This window comes from Salmo salar, chromosome ssa03 (genome assembly GCF_905237065.1).
Source record: "Salmo salar chromosome ssa03, Ssal_v3.1, whole genome shotgun sequence".
NCBI classification, from domain to species: domain Eukaryota; kingdom Metazoa; phylum Chordata; class Actinopteri; order Salmoniformes; family Salmonidae; genus Salmo; species Salmo salar.
In genome coordinates, this window is record NC_059444.1 from 84,700,329 (window position 1) to 84,721,904 (window position 21,576).

Sequence of the window (21,576 nt, forward strand, 5' to 3'; positions counted from 1 at the left end):
GAAGGTTGGGTGCTATAAACAACACTAACCAACTCAGTGGGTTTATGGTTAGTGTTCACTGTGAGATGAGAAGGTTGGGTGCTATAAACAACACTAACCAACTCAGTGGGTTTATGGTTGGAGTGTTCACTGTGAGATGAGAAGGTTGGGTGCTATAAACAACACTAACCAACTCAGTGGGTTTATGGTTGGAGTGTTCACTGTGAGATGAGAAGGTTGGGTGCTATAAACAACACTAACCAACTCAGTGGGTTTATGGTTGGAGTGTTCACTGTGAGATGAGAAGGTTGGGTGCTATAAACAACACTAACCAACTCAGTGGGTTTATGGTTGGAGTGTTCACTGTGAGATGAGAAGGTTGGGTGCTATAAACAACACTAACCAACTCAGTGGGTTTATGGTTAGTGTTCACTGTGAGATGAGAAGGTTGGGTGCTATAAACAACACTAACCAACTCAGTGGGTTTATGGTTAGTGTTCACTGTGAGATGAGAAGGTTGGGTGCTATAAACAACACTAACCAACTCAGTGGGTTTATGGTTAGTGTTCACTGTGAGATTTTTTGTTATTTGTTGTTAATTTTTTTTACCTTTATTTAACTAGGCAAGTCAGTTGAGAACAAATTCTTATTTTCAATGACGGCCTAGGAACAATTGGTTAACTGCCTTGTTCAGGGGCAGAACGACAGATTTTTACCTTGTCAGCTCGGGGATTCAATCTTGCAACCTTTTGGTTACTAGTCCAACGCTCTAACCACTAGGCTACCTGCCGCACCCGATTAGAAGGTTGGGTGCTACAAACAACCCTAACCAACTCAGTGGGGTTGTGGTTAAAGTGTCCACTCTGAGATTAGAAGGTTGGGTTCTATAAACAACCCTAACCAACTCAGTGGGGTTGTGGTTAAAGTGTCCACTCTGAGATTAGAAGGTTGGGTTCTATAAACAACCCTAACCAACTCAGTGGGGTTGTGGTTAAAGTGTCCACTCTGAGATTAGAAGGTTGGGTTCTATAAACAACCCTAACCAACTCAGTGGGGTTGTGGTTAAAGTGTCCACTCTGAGATTAGAAGGTTGGGTTCTATAAACAACCCTAACCAACTCAGTGGGGTTGTGGTTAAAGTGTCCACTCTGAGATTAGAAGGTTGGGTTCTATAAACAACCCTAACCAACTCAGTGGGGTTGTGGTTAAAGTGTCCACTGTGAGATTAGAAGGTTGGGTGCTATAAACAACCCTAACCAACTCAGTGGGGTTGTGGTTAAAGTGTCCACTCTGAGATTAGAAGGTTGGGTTCTATAAACAACCCTAACCAACTCAGTGGGGTTGTGGTTAAAGTGTCCACTCTGAGATTAGAAGGTTGGGTTCTATAAACAACCCTAACCAACTCAGTGGGGTTGTGGTTAAAGTGTCCACTCTGAGATTAGAAGGTTGGGTTCTATAAACAACCCTAACCAACTCAGTGGGGTTGTGGTTAAAGTGTCCACTCTGAGATTAGAAGGTTGGGTGCTACAAACAACCCTAACCAACTCAGTGGGGTTGTGGTTAAAGTGTCCACTCTGAGATTAGAAGGTTGGGTTCTATAAACAACCCTAACCAACTCAGTGGGGTTGTGGTTAAAGTGTCCACTCTGAGATTAGAAGGTTGGGTGCTACAAACAACCCTAACCAACTCAGTGGGGTTGTGGTTAAAGTGTCCACTCTGAGATTAGAAGGTTGGGTTCTATAAACAACCCTAACCAACTCAGTGGGGTTGTGGTTAAAGTGTCCACTCTGAGATTAGAAGGTTGGGTGCTACAAACAACCCTAACCAACTCAGTGGGGTTGTGGTTAGTGTCCACTCTGAGATTAGAAGGTTGGGTGCTACAAACAACCCTAACCAACTCAGTGGGGTTGTGGTTAAAGTGTCCACTCTGAGATTAGAAGGTTGGGTGCTACAAACAACCCTAACCAACTCAGTGGGGTTGTGGTTAAAGTGTCCACTCTGAGATTAGAAGGTCGGTTGGTTGATCCCCAGTCGAGTCATACCAAGGACTCAATAACTGTGACCCAATGCCTCTCAGCTTGGCAGACATTAAGGAGATGGATTGGGGGTAAGGCCCTTTGACACACTAGTATTCTGTCCAGGTTACAGAAACAGGAGACAGGCTCCTGCCCTATGGGCCAGTCTTGCTCAGACAAGGCCACCAGAAACAATATTCACCAGAAATGCAGAGATGCTAGTGATTTGCACCAGACAACCGGTGATTCAACGGACAGCCTCAGAACACTTCCCACCCGAGTAGCTGAGTTCAGGAGTAGGGAGAGAGAGGGAGTGAGGGAGCTTGTGTGGAAGAAGATGGTGGAAGTGATCACTGGGGCAGAAGAGAGGAGGATAGAGGCTGCAGGCTGTCTGTCTCTGGCTCTCTGCTGTTGGCTGTAGGATATGGGGCTGCTGCTCATGATCAGTGTCAGAGGACTACTACAGATACAGTGATGTGAAGGAGAGATGAGGGGTATTGGGGGGTCTGAGAAAGACTCTAGGAACCACATTAAAATAGGTTAATATAGTGACATTTACCCATTGTAGTTAAACATGGCGCCTAAACTGACAAATTACTTATATCTCACTATAAAGACCTAAGAAAACACCACCATTTTATAGATTCATTTTACCTAGGAACATGAATGAAAATATGGTTTTGTTTTCCTGATGAGACTAAGTTTATTTTCTTTCCTTAGATATTGGCTTCATTATAGCTCCATGGAGATGAACACAAGGAGAGAGGAGCTGAGAGGGAGACAGACAGCTGTAAAGATACTCAAAGTGCTCCAGGGTTGTTGACCCCAAGTGGTTCAACTAAGAGAGCCCGCCACTGCTGTCAGTCCAACAAGGGGAAACACTGACTAACAGAACATTGTTCATTTGTATTCCAAATAATAAATAAAACTTGTTTTTGCGTCATATTTTCTCAGTTCAAATTGTTTATAGGAGTAGTTTCAAGAGGTTTGAAAATTACCACAAAATGACCACAAAATGACCACAAAATGTAAAACGTATTTTAGCCATTTATAGCCTGTTGAAAAACGACCACATAAAGACATAAAATAATTAAGTTGATTTGTAAAACTTAATAGGGTCTTACTGCATTTACATATTATTATTATTATTATTGTTTTTTATTTTATTTTTTAGTGGGGTACGTTTACATTTGAGTCATTTAGCAGACACTCTTACATGCTTATAACAACTAACAATGCATTATACCTGAATGCTTTAAGTCAAGTTTTTCCATCATATACAGCTGAAGCTGAAATGAAAGCCTTTTTAGATTCCCTGAGGTTGACCATCACCCTTTTTATTGTGAGTTCTTGTGAGAGAGGGTTTAAAGGTTATAACCTCACAGTTGCCTCTGCATTTTGAATGGGTGACCCATGTTAGGGGTTATTTTACATAATAGGGTCTTGGTTACTTTACTGTCTAATTTCCCCAAGCCCTTTTTCTCATCTTCAGAACAGGTCTCTATTGTAAAATATTGAGTAACCTGTATAAACCTCAAATTAAAATCTGGACCACGAAGCCAGTTCCAGTACTTTTTTCCATTCTTCCCCTCTAATCAGGGACTGATTTGGACCAGGTGGGTTCTATCATGTAGATCAGAAAAACCAGCAGTACTCCTTAAATACCCCTGCTGTATAAAATAAAATAGAAGGAACATAGCACACCTGTTGATGGTCCTGTCAAGGATCCTATACATAACTTCTCAGCATTGTTCATATAATATATAGTTCTGCCAAGCGGGAAGCCTGTGCCAATTCATATATCTACTTTAAATAAATTGTTCCAAGCAAAGAGACGTGCTTTAAGTGTATTAGAAACAGAGGCAGACTAAAGGTTATAGCTTTCCCGTGGGTGATTCTGTCATTTAATTTTGTATGTGCATTACTTGAGCGGTGGAGTATTATTGACATGGCGTGGGGTATTGGCTGACCAGAGCTTGGGAGTGTTGGGATAGAGCAGAAGAGGAAGCCGTACTGCATGAGGCTCTGTCTCAGTGTGAAAATCTTAACGCCATAGCAGAGATCCTTTGAGATGTCTCCAAAAGCAGAACATTACAACCTTCCTTCCCTCCACGGGACACTTAGGGTTCACGCACGCCCCCCCTCCTCTTCCTTTCCACCTCTCTCTTCCTTTCTGTCTTCTCTTCCTCCCCCCCTCCCCTCTCTCTCTCCCTCTCTCTCCCTCTCTCTCCCTCTCTCTCTCTCAAGAACTCTCCCAACTCCCCACAACAACACAGGGACCGGCGAAAGACAAGCGCTGGAGTCATTTTAACCGCCTTCCTCTACTCTCTTCACTCTTCTCCTCTGTTTCCCTATTCTCTCCTGTCTTTCTCTGTTTCTCTCTCTCCTGACCCCAGACCCCTACGAAACCACCACAGGCCAGTCCCGCTCCCGCCCTCCGCTTGGCAGAGTATTAACCCAGCTGTCAGTCAATGTTACGGTTCTGCCCTCCTTGCTGTCTCTCTGAGTGGTCGATACTTACTTCCTCACTATGAGTGTGAGCTGAAATCTAAAGTCTCCTAGTTGTAGTAATTTTGTTGAGCAAGATATTGAGCTATATTCTGTTCTGTTGGCTCTACTGGCATCCCTTGCTCCGGAGAGAAATTTCCCCCAGGTACAGATCTAGGATCAGCTTAACCATTAGTGGGGGAAATGTTAAACTGACCCAAGATTGGCATCTAAGGGAAACTTCACCCTACTCCGTAACCAGTAGGCTGGGTCTTATCCACGTTCAACAGGATTACTGTACCTTAAACACTCTAGTCAGTATACAGCTATACTTACAGGACAACAGGATTACCTCAACCACTCTAGTCAGTATACAGCTATACTCACAGGACAACAGGATTACCTCAGCCACTCTAGTCAGTATACTTACAGGACAACAGGATTACCTCAACCACTCTAGTCAGTATACAGCTATACTCACAGGACAACAGGATTACCTCAGCCACTCTAGTCAGTATACAGCTATACTTACAGGACAACAGGATTACCTCAACCACTCTAGTCAGTATACAGCTATACTTACAGGACAACAGGATTACCTCAACCACTCTAGTCAGTATACAGCTATACTCACAGGACAACAGGATTACCTCAGCCACTCTAGTCAGTATACAGCTATACTTACAGGACAACAGGATTACCTCAACCACTCTAGTCAGTATACAGCTATACTTACAGGACAACAGGATTACCTCAACCACTCTAGTCAGTATACAGCTATACTCACAGGACAACAGGATTACCTCAACCACTCTAGTCAGTATACAGCTATACTCACAGGACAACAGGATTACCTCAACCACTCTAGTCAGTATAGAGCTATACTTACAGGACAACAGGATTACCTCAACCACTCTAGTCAGTATACAGCTATACTCACAGGACAACAGGATTACCTCAACCACTCTAGTCAGTATAGAGCTATACTTACAGGACAACAGGATTACCTCAACCACTCTAGTCAGTATACAGCTATACTCACAGGACAACAGGATTACCTCAGCCACTCTAGTCAGTATACAGCTATACTTACAGGACAACAGGATTACCTCAACCACTCTAGTCAGTATACAGCTATACTTACAGGACAACAGGATTACCTCAACCACTCTAGTCAGTATACAGCTATACTCACAGGACAACAGGATTACCTCAACCACTCTAGTCAGTATACAGCTATACTCACAGGACAACAGGATTACCTCAACCACTCTAGTCAGTATACAGCTATACTCACAGGACAACAGGATTACCTCAACCACTCTAGTCAGTATACAGCTATACTCACAGGACAACAGGATTACCTCAGCCACTCTAGTCAGTATACTTACAGGACAACAGGATTACCTCAACCACTCTAGTCAGTATACAGCTATACTCACCTGCTCTGGCTCTAGGACTTTTACCTCCATTTATCAACACTGCACAGAGACAACTTTTTATTGTTATCAATAACATGTCTTTGAACCTTCTCCCAACACAATGTGACCCACCAGAGCCGACTCTGTTTGGGTGCTCTACTGTTCTTAATGAAAGCAGACTGTTGTTGGCCATCCTGGCTCTTCCTCTGTGTCCTGCCTTGGCCTTTCACTTTCCCTTCCTCAGATACAGTGCCAGTCAAAAGTTTGGACACACCTACTCATTCAAGGGTTTTTCTTTATTTTTACTATTTTCTACATTGTAGAATAATAGTGAAGATGTCAAAACTATAAAATAACACATATGGAATCATGTAGTAACCAAAAAGTGTTAAACAAATCAAAATATATTTTTTATTTGAGATTCTTCAAAGTAGTCTTGGTGACAGCTTTGCACACTCCAAACCTTTGACTGGTACTGTACATGGTTTCTGGAATACGTTGCTGGCTCTGATTTGTAGCTTGTTATGCTGAGTCAGTCAGAAAGTGTGCAATCAGAGACCATCAATATCAAATTAAAAATCTATTTAATCCAAAATGTCCCAAATCAATTTACAGTATTCAACAAAGGTGCACAGATTGCTTACAATTTATTTTAGTTAAAAGTAAGTCTGTATTTTCTTTAGGGAACGGGGCACTTTGATTACACTCATCTGATTACACTTCAACATTTAAGAGAATCCAATCTTATGCAAATGCAGGGTCACAGGGACCAATGAGAATGAAAATCTCAACGCTCCTTGTTCATTCAGTCATTCACAGAACTCCATGATATGCTGCAGAGAGTATTGTCTTACTGTTTACTGTGGTGGGCCACATGTCCCAAAACATGTTGTGTGTGTGTGTGTGTGTGTGTGTGTGTGTGTGTGTGTGTGTGTGTGTGTGTGTGTGTGTGTGTGTGTGTGTGTGTGTGTGTGTGTGTGTGTGTGTGTGTGTGTGTGTGTGTGTGTGTGTGTGTGTGTGTGTCAGACATTACATTATAGAGACATGTTTAAACTAGCTCTGTGTATGACAGAAAACCCTCAGTTCTGTCTACCTCTCTCCAGTCATCTTTCATGGAGCACCACGAACTTAGAAAAAGCAACTTCCAGACATAAAGAATTTCTTAAAGACAAAACCCTGTGGAATTTGATGACATCATTTGTGTGGTGTGAAATAGGAAAATACTAGCAGATGGAGCTTACGCCTTTAGACTCGTGTTAAACAAATTCTAGTTTCTAGTTCAAAAACACAGTACACAGACAGAGAGATTCTTATCAGTGCTGAGGGAGCAGATGGCCAACGGTAATTTCACTAACAAAGTATTAAAACATTTACATTCACACTTTTTTTTAAAGGCCAACCCTTCTTTTTTTTCGGACTCCCTCACTCTCATCTTGTTAGCCCATAAAGATCAGACGAGACGTAATCTACAAGCCCATTCTTCTTACCTCCAAGTAGAGTATGGAAGACAGTGATGACTGCGATATTTCCAATATTTACATCCCCTTTTTACATCCAATTCTGCATTGAAGAGGAACAGCAACAACATATTCCACATTGTTAAAGACCTCTCCCATCCCATCCAATTCCCATTCGACTGCCTGTCCATTCCATTCGTAGGTATCTGAAGGGTGGCTTCCCATTCCCCTAGCCTAGCTGCTCCCTAAGCACCTACACTGAGCATTGAATAAAACAAACTGCTGGCCAACTGAAACATACCTTGTCTTTTCATTGGAAAGAGCGCTGATGGAAGATGTAGATCAGAGCCACACAAAGCCACTAACAAAGGCAGTGATTCAATCTCTCATCTTATCTCCTCTGCTCGTTCTCTCTAGCATTCAATATCATAAAGAGGCCTGTTCATATTTTCATTTGTAGTGAGATGTGTTTTTTTCCTCATAGATAACAAACAGACGTCTGTCTTTGAGAGGTGGACTTCCTCGTTCAACTGTGAAACCTGGCTGCAGTTATAGTCACTACTATCATAATGGTAACAAAAGAGCTTTACAGTAGCCTACGTGTCCCTGAACAGGCAGCGTGTAAGTGATGTGGCTATGTTATCTAAAGCTAACAGAGGCCTATGTTTCCATACTTTAGGAGGATTCTCTACATGGGTGGTTATTAATAGTGTTCCATTCAAATGCAGGCTGTGCCCTGGCCCTCACAGGGATATATGAGTCTTATCATAGGCCACTAAAACTGAGATGAGAGTCACTGCTACAGTGTAAATCAAATTAGCACCCTGATTATGTGGCTGTTGAACTGACACATAAATAATCGACACATTGAAAATGTTATTTTTTTATTTATGTATTCAAATTTGTTATTACCATGTGGACTCAGTTTTCATTTTGTCTTTTCAAAACGTTTTTGACTGCAATGTTACAGGCAACTAGGATCAGAGGTGTCCCCTCTATATAGCCTCATTATTGTTATTTTATTGTGTTTCTTTTTATTTTATTTAGTCAACTATTTCTTGAACTGCATTGGTTAATAATGGCTTGTCAGTAAGCATTTCACGTTAAGGTGACAAATACAATTTGATCTCTCACAAGTTATTTATTAGAAAGATCTTCACCAATAAAACATGTCTTAGTAGGCCTATGTAACCATAATGTATTCAATTCACAATTCCTTTTCATTTGTACCTCACGTTTCCACATAGAATTCCATTGCCCTGGCCCAAAGTGGGAAGATATCTATGCGCTGACTTGCGGCGGTACGGTGCCACTGGCGAATCCTAATTGGCCGACTGCGTCTGATGGGCAAGAGAGCGCTGCTGCAAGAGAAATACAAGCCAGAGCACCACTGACTACACTGGATACCGCGCTGAACCGACTGTGTCGAGTTGGTTATGTTCTCATACCTGTCATTAATACGGGTTTGTCTCAATAGCTTTTAGAATGGGACCCAGAATAGTCAACTCCCTGCGCGTTCAAAAAGTTTATATTTTATTTGGATTTTTAAATAATGTACACGCTATCGTGAAGCCAATTATAATTGTTATTCCAGCGTCCGACCACAACTTTTAACAAATATCTGACCAATTGATAACATTACAAATCTCTTGTCATTCGAACGAAATCAACGAAATATTTTTTTTTACATGGACATTTTTATATCCAACTTCTTTACAATATTTTCGCCTGATAGTCTTATCCCATGTGAATGAATTTCGATTGTTGGTGTCTATTTTGTCCGAACAAAACTTAGCCTACGGATAAAAACCCTGTCAAAATGTCCGCAAGGAATGGAAACAAATGACTTTCATCTTCAACAATGAAGAGGCTGTGCAGAATAGAGATTGAATGTGATGCTTTAATCCAAGTCCCTGGCGTGGATAAATATTATTACATATTTGTAATACAGAGAAACTTGTATTTCATATTAAAACGTTTTCTATGCAATGGTTTAAATTAAAATTCCCCCTTGTCAACATGACATAAATATTCTCTTTGTCATTGGATGTTTTAAAACTCATATTTACCATTATATATCTAGGATTTAAACGCAATTCTTTCAAAAGCGTCAGCATGTTATTAGATTAAATCTTAGACAATAAATACAACACATCCGTTTATGAGTTGTTTAAAACTTAGAAGCGAACTGAGGACATTAAGATTGTTTTATATGATTCGGTGTCATCTACGTAACCACTAGGAATCAAATTGCTAAGGTAATGAAATATCACAAATAATATGTTCATAGGATTATGTGAAATATTATTTGAAATCACACTATTGTTTAAATATGTAATTTTTGGATCAGGATAAATGCATATTTACTAGGCTACCTAACATAAGGATATTGAAATAAAGCATATTGTTTGTGAATAATGGATTGCAACTTAATAGTGAAATAGTCTAGAAAGTACGGAACAAAAGTAAAGTATGTCTCCCAAGTTTTACCAAAATATTTGACATACCAAAACATATCAGTACTTTTATGGAGGACTATTCTAGAACTATTCTTTATAAATAACTTAAATTCCTTGATGTGTTGATATGCTACTGGACGTAAGATTGGAAATCGTTTTTTCTGACACTTTCATGTTTTGTGATAAAGTTTAGTCAACGTCACATAGTTTAGTCAACGTCACATTCCATGCATTAAACAACGGTTCAATCATTATTAGCGATTGCGAAATAGGTAGGCTAATCCGCACTAAACGAGAGAGTGCATGCTGGGGTGAATATGAAAAAATGCAAACATTATTACAGAAACATATCTTGATTTTTTATTTATTTTTTTACAAATGACTTGCCATTTAAAACCACAACCAATCAGAAACGAAAATGGTGATAAGGCTCAACCAATCAGAAGCAGAAGGTGGAGTGAGGGCTCCAAACTTCAAGTAAAGTTCCTCTATCGCCCAAACTCTGCACTCACTGTGAAGACTGCTGCGTCCAGAACAGCACCACCCCTGACAGCACAGCACAGGACGAAGAAAAACTAACAAACACAGAAAGGGAAAACAACTGAGTTTTTGTTGTTGTTGTGAAGGACTCTGCCTATCATGGTTCAGCGTGCGTGAAATGCGCAATTGTTCTAGATCATTATTTTCACTTGAAAAGTCGGCGACGCAACAAAAAAAATCAAACACACTAAATTATTTACACCGGATATAATCCTTTTGAGGCTGATCAAATGTTAAAAATGACCGCAGAGCATGACAAGTCCGTCAGCGACCCACCGTGTAGCCCGGCGGGGACTACGAGCTCCATGTCGCAGGATGATTCCGACTCGGATGCGCCCTCGTCGCCAACGGGATCAGATGGACACGGATCACTCCTCGCTGGTATAGGAAAGAAACTGGACGGCGAGGATGATGACCGATTCCCAGCCTGCATACGTGACGCGGTGTCGCAGGTTCTCAAGGGATACGACTGGTCCCTCGTCCCCATGCCCGTTCGGGGAAATGGCTCGCTGAAAAATAAACCCCATGTCAAAAGACCTATGAACGCGTTCATGGTGTGGGCGCAAGCGGCGCGCAGAAAGCTCGCGGACCAATACCCTCATCTGCACAATGCCGAACTGAGCAAGACTTTGGGGAAGCTATGGCGGTAAGTAGGACCAAGTGGAAATGTTTATAACTAAAAAAATATAATTTACATAGGCCTATCAAACAAAAACAAGTATACTTGATACAGTAGAATCTCTAAATCTGATTTTAAAGAGATGTGTCACTAAATAGAAACGAATTAGTCATCAGTCCAGTCACTATTCTGTGAAGTCTATACAGTTTATCAATAGAAAACATGCACATTTTTGCACAATTTAGAAAGAAAAACAGGGAGGAAAGTACGTTTTTCCACTTTGGATAATTCTGGGCCTAATGACCAGAATGATCTTCCCTGTTTAAATAGGCCTACTTAAAAAAAAGTATATGGGTTTTATAGTTAGGCTATTACAATGCACCAACTGAATAGTTCATTTACATGTTATGTTCACACTATTACCATAGCTTACTCTCAGAGAATGAGAAGCGGCCATTTGTGGAGGAAGCGGAGAGACTTCGCGTGCAGCACAAAAAAGACCATCCCGACTACAAGTACCAGCCTCGGCGTCGGAAGAGTGTGAAACCTGGGCAGAGTGACTCAGACTCTGGTGCAGAGCTGGGGAATCACATGTACAAGGCTGAACCAGGATTGTTGGCAGGTGAGTTGATGAGAAAGAATGTGTCAGAATAGCACAATTAACATCTTATGTAGTCAACAATTTGGATTTATGACATGTGTAAATGGCTAATGGTAACTGTTAATAATATTTAGATTTTACAGAATGTCCCCAAAGCTTCATGACATTCTAATTTCACCAATTAATTAAATGTGATCAAATTCGACTATATTTCGATCACTTGGACCATTCCCAAGTGTGGTCTACAACACAGCTGACATGTTTCTGTTTCACCATCCTCAAGGCCAACCCCACGGTCCACCCACACCCCCTACCACCCCCAAAACGGACCTCCACCACGGGGGCAAACAGGACATGAAGCACGAGGGACGGCGCCTACTGGACAGCGGCCGACAGAACATCGACTTCAGCAACGTGGACATCTCCGAGCTCAGCACCGACGTCATCAGCAATATGGAGGCCTTCGACGTGCATGAGTTTGACCAGTATCTACCGCTCAACGGCCATGCCTCCACCGCTGGCGCAGGCGTGGACCACCACGGCCACCATGGACTAAACCCTGCGTCTGGTGCCGGCTCGTATACATCATACAGCCACGCCACAGCGAACGGTGCCGTTTGGAGCCGCAAGAGTGCCGCCATGTCTGCCTCTTCCTCAACTTCTAGCGAGGCGGTCCCACAGCACCGGGCCCACATCAAGACGGAGCAGCTGAGCCCCAGCCACTACAGCGGCGACAGTCACTCCCACAGCTCCCCCTCCCACTCAGATTACTCCCACTCCTACACAGCCCAGACCTGCGTGACGTCATCCACCGCTGCAGCCTCCTTCTCCAGTTCTCAGTGTGACTATACAGACCTCCAGAGCTCCAACTATTACAACCCCTACTCAGGCTACCCTTCCAGCCTGTACCAGTACCCTTACTTCCACTCCTCCAGAAGGGCGTACCACGGGAGCCCCATCCTCAACAGTTTGTCCATTCCCCCCACCCACAGTCCCCCCACCTCCAACTGGGACCAGCCGGTGTACACCACCCTATCCAGACCGTAGGTGACTGTTCATTACTCACCAGGGACGTGTTCATCAATATGTTTTGCAACGGACAACGAAGATGACCATTTCTTATTCGACAAGTCCAAGTAGTCCCTCCCCTTTTCTTTGTTTGGTGCCCAATGAACACAACCCAGGTCTCATGGAAATATGAGAACTGGAGGACGAGGATTGGAGGGTGCTAGGCTATCCCCGTGCCAATTTGAACATATCGAAGAAAAAATATCGAAGTGCCTGCTGATTTTATACAAACCTTTTTCGTTTTACCTTACCCATGGAAAAACAGAAAGACTGACTTTGACAAAAAAAATCAAATCAAAGGCGAGCCAAAATTCCTCTGTGAGGAGTCGGAACCCCCCCCCCCTCACTCACACACACACATCTACAGTCACGCCTTCTTCAACTTCAGGGTTGTGTTCATTAGGACACACAATGAAAATGTTTTAACATATATTGCAATGGAAAATGAGCTTTTCTTATTTCTTCTGTTTGGTGCCTAATGAACACGACCCAGGTCTGCACATGTTGTTGTGTTGTGTGCACCGTTGAGACAGCAGCGTGTAGGCCTGCCACGGACTTGTGTAGGAGAGAGAGAATAACGCTTAGGCCCAAGTCCTTGGTGAAGCAGATGGAGAAACAGATACTTTTGGAATGAAGCTCTGGGATTAAGATTTTTTTTTTCACAGGCTGAATCCCATATGGCACCCTATTCCCTATATAGTGCACTACTTTTAACCAGGGCCCATAGGGCTCTGGTCAAGTAGTGCGCTACAGTATGAGGCCGAGCTGTATAACTTAAATATGCACACAGATATTTACATCAGTGGATCAGTCTTAATTCAGTTGTTAATTTGAATTCTTAAATGTTCATATTGTTCTTATTTTGATGTTAGAAATATCTTAAATATGTATTTATGTTCATCACATTATTTCCCGTGTTATTTCCAATGTAGTCATTAAACACCAGTAACAAAGTAGGGGTATATCACAATGGAAATGGGTGGGTGGTGGATCTAAGTACAGTAGAAATTCCATAACCCATTACTACATTTTATATCATCATTCCCTAGACGACCAATAATGAACATTGTCTCCATTCCAAGTTGCAGGAAAGCAAAGTGGGACCAATAGAACAGATCTATTTGAATATCACATGATGCAACAGATACCAATAGACCAATAGAATGCCACCTGATCCAACAGGTGCCTGGAAGCTTTGCTTGACCAATTGCAATTAGTCATGATGTGGGGTTTAAGGAAGTGGGGTAAGATAACACCAGACACACTGAGTAACGCGTCAGCTGGACTCATGCAGACAGGACGACACACAGATGTGTGTGTTCGTGTGTGTGTTGTCCTAGGGGACCAAGCATGAACAAGTAAGGACAGAACAGTTGTTTTGATTGACTAAGCAGCATACTGTACTGTTATCTGAGTTAAACAGGGCCACTGAAAGCTTACAAAGAAAGACAGAGTCTTCTTATTCACTATGACAGAATGCATGTGAGAACGTTCATGTATGTGTTTTGGGTCAATTCCTCAGAAGTCATAAGATGCCAATTCACTCTAACCCAGTTTACAATGCACAGAACGTATTTTTGTCTTCTAATGCTTTGTCATCATTTCCGAATTGGATTATTAACAAACTTCATGCAGCATACAGTACAATCAGTAATCCACACTACAGAATCAAATAATCTCTACGTTTGTAACAGCCTCAATGTCTGTTCAGTTTGTCTGTGTACAGAGCACCATACTCTACTTTATGTCCCCAGAATGCAGTGTTTTTCTTTATATTATCGCGGTGTATGTTTTTAATGACTAAGCTGTGAACTATGTCATCATCTATATTAACTAGGTCATCCACACGCCACAGCTAACCCATTTGCTGGCCGTTTCTCTGTAAAGAAATAAAAATGAACTTTTCTCATTGACTGACTGTGCCTTTTTAAAAAAAATGTAAATGTCATATTATGTGATAGGTTGAAGTTAGCCTGGTCCCAGATCTGTCTGTACTGTCTTGCCAATTCCTATTGTCATTGTTTGGCATGACAGCACAAACAGGTCTTGGACCAGTTTAGGTTGAAGTAGCTCTAGGCTTGAAATGTAGGATGATATATTGACATTTATTTTCTCAACCTCCAGTAATGATGGATTCAGCTAAATAGGGTCACGACAACAGAATAGAGTCACGACAACAGAATAGGATCGTGTTAAACGTTCTCGGTTAGCTTTGAATAAGTAAGCTTTGTGGAAAGTTCTAAGCAGCACGTTTTGAGCAGCTTGAGGTACCGTCTGTTTTGCTCCACCCTCCTCCTGCTCTCACATCTGTATAGTAGACAGCAGTTGTCGAACACAGAACCATATACTACAGATTAAAGGAGAACTACACTCAAAAACAATATTTTAGTATTTTATTCATTATTTCACTGTTAATACAATCTCAAAATGCATCTTCTTAACACATTTTGTTCTGTGCTGAATTCCTGAAGAACATGACTGCTGCGCTGCCATGCTCAATTTGGGGATTGTATTAACAGCAGAGTAATGAACAAAATATACAAATATCCCTCACTCATCTAAAACAGGAATATATTAGTAATTTGGAATTTTTGTAAACTGTTTATTGAAAACTGGAAAACTGAAACTGAAAACTGTCTGTAGGATGCCACAGTCACTGTAGTTAGTTTTCCTCACTACATGCTTCCATTTAAATCAGTTAGTTTTCACTTGAAACATAATGCTAAAATAAAATACTATTTAGGGTCCCATCAGTCTTTATTTCTGTCACCATTCTGTAGGCCACATCTAACACACACACACACACACACACACACACACACACACACACACACACACACACACACACACACACACACACACACACACACACACACACACACACACACACACACACACACACACATCTCTGGGTAACCCTTCCCACCTCTGATGTGGGAAGTTGCACTGTAAAAAAGAAGAAGAAAGAACCTCAATAGTTCAAACAGAGTTAAACTTACAGGCAAAGAAGACCGAGAATGTCTGTCTGCCTGCCTGTCTGTCTGCCTGCTCCTTTAGTCCACTGGGTAGAATCTAGAATGTTCAAGTTGGCACTAGCACGCATGCTACCAAGCAGCCATCCTCAATGGGTCCGAGAGAGAAAGCCAAGTGCCAGCACTGAACTGCTGAATTTTAATGAGTCATTATGCGCTGGAGGGCCTCATTGTCTCCATTTATCCGGACGGAGAGAAAATAAATAATTGGACAGAAAATGGCAGGGCAGAGGAACTGACCAGTCATTAAAAGGGCTGTGAATGGACGATTAGATGCACATGGGGGCGGATTTTTTTTTCTCTCGAGATTTCCCCCTTGCCTGTTTCATATTGCAACGAATGCCCCGAAAACAACAAAACAACATCCACCGGTGGTAGCCCCTAACAACCACCACCACAACATAGAATCAGGAAATCATATCAGCACATAATGTTCATACCAAAAAGAAGAGACAAGACAATACCACAGCAGATGGGGTGTGGGTGGTTCAGGAACGGCTTGTTGTTTTCCTCCTTCAAAGTCTGTCTTTTTTCACCATTGTTTGCCAAATAGTTTCAGGAGGAACTCTTGAGAAAGAACAGAAGGGAAGGGAGGGGGGCTTGGGTCTTGTTTCATTGGAGAACGTCCTTTCACCATGTTTCTGCTGGGGCCCTCTTGAAAGCTCTACTGTAAATGAGTAAACAATGAGGCTGAAGTGGAGGGCTATTCCCACTGACCGGAAAAGCAGAGCAAGTCAAACCTGAGCAACACTTCCATCTCCAACCTTAATGGGTTTCAAAGTATTTAATGCAGTTTTCAATGACATGAGAGAAGACAATGGACCTGTACAGCCGTGGGATTCATGTTCCACTTGTATTCATATTAATGGGAAAAATCTGGAACATGCGCACGCACTGACAGACAGAATGATAAGACACACACATGCATGCTCACACGCACGCTCGCATGCACGCAGGCATACGCCATCAGAGTATTTGGTCAGTGAACACCAGATCTAGACAGGGTTAGTTCTGTCGGGGGCTTTGTGTGTAGAACAGGGGCCGAGGTCTGATGTACATTCCACCTGTCACAGCCATTGTTGACTGTTGGAAAAACGTGACCTGGGACACATCCCATTACGGAACACTGGATGAACCCAGGCACATCACAAAGCCACAACCACCTCACCAGATCCCATTGTTAGCAAACTGGGTTCAAACAGTATTTGTTTTCTTACAAATACTACAGCTTCACTCGTGCAATGGAATCAATGGAATAAATCAAATCAAAAGTGTATTGGTTACATGCACATGATACAAGTTTATGCTTACTTGCTAACTCTCTTCAACAATGGAGTACAGTATCAATATAAATCAATATCAATATCAATCAATATTCAAATGAAAAATATGAAGTCCTAAATAACAGGAATATCAAAAAAAATGCACTCCAGCAGGCTCAATCAAATTCTCAAAGAAAATAAATACCGTCAGAACCCAGGTTTGGGTTGCATTGTTAGGACGGGGATAGCTATCAGAGTTATAGTCTCATTGCTGTTAATGAGTCCCTGTTATTCTGCTTGTTTCGGGGAAACGGGGAGCTGCTGGGAACTCTGGGAACCCGGGGAACTCAGGGCCTGATTTGCAATGGAAATGAAGTGGACATAAAGTATTGTTACTGCCTGCCTGCCATTGAACTAACCAGCCCTGCCTGCCTGACCGGAACCCACTTGATGCACAAAATCTTCCTGATAGAAGAGGGACTTGGTTGAGAGAAGTGCCTTTCCTTCCTTCCTGCTTCAAAGCAAACCTTATAGAAATGGCGCTTTCGCGGATCCTACGCTGAATTGTAGTCACCTTCACTATACAGAAAACGTTTGGCTGCTTTGTGTCATTACTCTCCAAATATCCTGGCTATCTGAATAAAGTCATTGTTTCTGATTGCTGGAGCTGATTGTTTTAGATAAATACAAAATGTCAGTCTTTTGATGTGTAGGCCTCCTTTTTCTCAGGATATAAACATAAATCAATATAGATATAGAAGGTAAATAAATATACTAATGAAATATGAATGTGCATATAAACTTATAAAAGTAGCAATGATTATAGCAAGGGGAAAGCTGTGCAATACGATAAGCCAAAAGCTAAAGCTAATATGCTAGTAGGCTAACATGTGGTAGTGTAGCATATATATTTATTTATTTAACCATTATTTAACTAGGTAAATCAGTTAAGAACAAAATCTTATTTACAATGACGGCCTACCCCTGCCAAACCCAGACGACGCTGGTCCAATTGTGCGCCGCCCTATGGGACTCCCAATCACGGGCAGTTGTGATACAGGCTGGAATCAAACCAGGGTCTGTAGTGATGCCTCTAGCACTGAGATGCAGGGCCTTAGACCGCTGCGCCACTCGGGAGCATACATGTGACAAGCAACAAAAAATGCTTCTATAATAAAGCTGTTAAGTCTTAATTTACCCAATTATATAACAAAAATGCAAGTGCAAAAATGTATTGTGATTGAAGTAACGTGCTTTTCAATGGCTAGCTCCAATTAGCAAACATCGCTAACTTCAGAATGCAAACCGAACTTCACAGAATGCAAACCAAAACTTTACTAAAGGTTAAACATTTATTTTTAAATTGAGGCTAGCAACAAAAAAAAGTTAACCCTGTTGTTAAAATACTTCAGCAACCTTAGTTCAACACCTTGTGACCTAATCAAGAGATTTTTGCCTTTTGGGAAGGCTAAAAGAGGCATAATTCAGCCATAATCCAAGTCCGAGAGGAAGTTGTGCATTGCTGGTTGCTTGATTAATCATTCAACTTTGACAATTTTCTGATTTTTATGAAGGGGTGTCCATTAATCATTTAATTTAATTTGTATGGCCTAAATAAATGAATGTATGAACTAGTATATCAAGAAATCAATATAGAGAGATACTGTAGATTAAATTACCATATCAGTGGATTTAGATATAAATGTAACTATATAAATCAATATATGTCATCTTGATTGAAAAGTTTGGATATGGCCACGTGACCTTGGGTGCCAGTCTAATGTCTTCTCTGAACCTACACCACCTCTTGTTTGCAATTGAATCCCGGCCTCCAAAACAAACACTCTAAACTGAATATCATTCGTTCCGCCCCAGAGTTAATGACTTCCTGAATACATCAGTTTTATTTTGTGTCCTTTTCTTGTTCTTCTCGCTAAATCAAATATTGCGTTTTACTTGCATTTTACCAGCAGTGTCTCCTGAGTGGCTGGCACAATGTGGGCCAAGGAAAACAGGCTGCCAGACAGCACCAACATTGACTTAACATTGACTTCCCTTGTTCCACGAGGGCCCGGACAGAGGGGAAGGAGAGAAGGAGTGGGTCTTGGTGCCAGTGCATTCACCCTGCCGCCCCTGAACACGCCACTAAATTGGGTCTGGCTCCTCCAAGGACGACTATGTTTGGCCAGATGTTCATCACCAACCAGGGCCCTGGATGGACTTTGCACTATAGATGTAGACCCACATCATCCAATAGGAAACAGAAAGCAACCCTGCATTAGGCTTACAGTAGTTACACATTTGACCGCACCTAATTCACACATGTCCAATGAAACACAGGGTGTTAAAATCCAGATAGGAAATATGCTGTGTGTTTACTGAATATGACAGATAAAGTATAGTCCCTTTCACAACTAAATCATTCTTAAAGAAATCAGCAGAATAGGACATCTGTTTCTGTTTTCACTGTCGAGAGGTTGTCATTTCCTGTCACTGAACAGTTGTACACGGTTTTTCACCTTCTCCTTTCTTTTGTCTGTTGTTTTCTACTTTCTCTTGGCACATTTTCATGGTGAACTGGGTGATTACTTCATTTCGTTTCAACAGCCGCAAAACATTTTTATTGTGAACTGGGTGATTTTTTATTTAGTTTGATTTATTTTACCTTTATTTAACCAGGTAGGCCAGTTGAGAACAAGTTCTCATTTACAACTGCGACCTGGCCAAGATAAAGCAAAGCAGTGCGACAAAAACAACAACACAGAGTTACACATAAACACACGTACAGTCAATAACACAAAAGAAAAGAAAAATAGTAGGGAGGTAGGCAATAAATAGGACATAGAGGCGAAAATAATTACAATTTAGCATTAATACTGGAGTGATAGATGTGCAGATGATGATGTGCAAGTAGAGATACTGGGATGAAAAAGAGCAAGAGGGTAAGTAATAATATGGGGATGAGGTAGTTGGGTGTGCTATTTACAGATTGACTGTGTACAGGTACAGTAATTGGTAAGGTGCACTGACAGCTGATGCTTAAAGTTAGAGAGGGAAATATAAGACTCCAGCTTCACAGATTTTTGCAATTTGTTCCAGTCATTGGCAGCAGAGAACTGGAAGGAAAGGCGGCCAAAGTAAGTGTTGGCTTTGGGGATGACCAGTGCAATATACCTGCTGGAGCGCGTGCTGGTGGGTGTTGCTATGGTGACCAGTGAGCTGAGATAAGGCGGGGCTTTACTTAGCATAGACTTATAGATGACCTGGAGCCAGGTTTGGCGACGAATATGAAGTGAGGGCCAGCCAACAAGAGCATACAGGTCACAGTGGTGGGTAGTATATGGGCTTTGGTGATAAAAACGGATGGCACTGTGATAGACTACATCCAGTTTGCTGAGTAGAGTGTTGGGGGTTATTTTGTAAATGACATCACCGAAGTCAATTATCGGTAGGATAGTCAGTTTTACGAGGGTATGTTTGGCTACATGAGGCTTTGTTGCGAAATAGGAAGCCGATTCTAGATTTAATTTTGGATTGGAGATGCTTCATGTGAGTCTGGAAGGAGAGTTTACAGTTACTTAAATGATTACTTCATTTAGTTTCAACAACAGCAACACTTGTTGTTTTGTCACTATGGTGATGCCCCCTCTATTGGAATCCACCAGGTGCAGGACCAAGCGCTGCCAAAGCAGTGCCATAACATCGGCTGCTCAAACAGTGAGCTATAGACGCACACTTCTGTCCTACCCTTACAACTGACAGTTTTCCTGAGGTATGTATTTTAAAGTTGTGTATTTTTATTGTGTCGATGATTTCCTTGTGGGTAGTGTATTTTTGTGAATTGTCTCAAATAATTCAGCATCGGCTGTCATTGGTACTTCGTAATGTCGATTTTGTGAAATAAACCATTCTATATTGTTTCTCAGTCATTGCTCAGTACTTTTGTTAAACTATTGTACACTTAGATAGGCACATTTTCAGTATTACCTATCCCTCAAATGTATTCTCACTCTCCTCCTCACCCACCTCCTTCATCTTCTCCTCAACCTCCTTCCGTTCTCATCAGCCCATATCACGGTTGAGTAGAAGGGGAAATTCTATAAGAAAGCCGTAATTGTTCATTATCTCACATAGATCTTACTAGGTCTCTGACATTTGATGAAATTAATGTTAATGTTGTTAATTCACTCTAACTGCGTTCATTATCCTGTTAAAGAAGAGTAGTAGTCGGAGAGAAAGACTAAAATCAGCTGAAAGGGGTAATACACTCGTATTGTTGATATCCTTGCCATGGGAATGGAGAAAGGACCTCCTTTGTGAGTGTTATTGAGGCAGCCATTACTTCTTAAAGAGGTTAGGTGAATGAATGAGGGGGATCATATCTGCTAGGTCTGCTCTGATACAATTATAGATGGAGAACAGAGTGGTTAGCTCCGTACGGATGTGGTAAATAAAACATAACAAATGTGTAATAAATACATTGGGACCTTCTTCTAAACCCCCCCTACTACCAGACACCCACATATGTCGTCTCGTCAGAGCGCCGCTGGTGTGTGGGTTCCTGTGCAACCCCAGAATTTGGCATGCGGGAAGAACGTTTGTGAACTGTCTGAGGTAGAGACAAAACATTTGGGAGA

At 41.7% G+C, this 21,576-nt stretch overlaps 1 protein-coding gene across 2 annotated transcripts; it reads left to right on the forward strand.

Moving 5' to 3' along the window:
• Positions 1 to 10,224: 10,224 nt before the first annotated feature.
• Positions 10,225 to 14,558, forward strand: LOC100136470 (Sox8). Of its 2 annotated transcripts, NM_001123599.1 has the most exon segments (4): positions 10,588 to 11,003; positions 11,405 to 11,598; positions 11,861 to 12,584; positions 12,586 to 12,631. In NM_001123599.1, coding segments are annotated over 4 exon segments (1,377 nt in total). In that variant the 3' UTR covers positions 12,629 to 12,631.
• Positions 14,559 to 21,576: the final 7,018 nt, after the last annotated feature.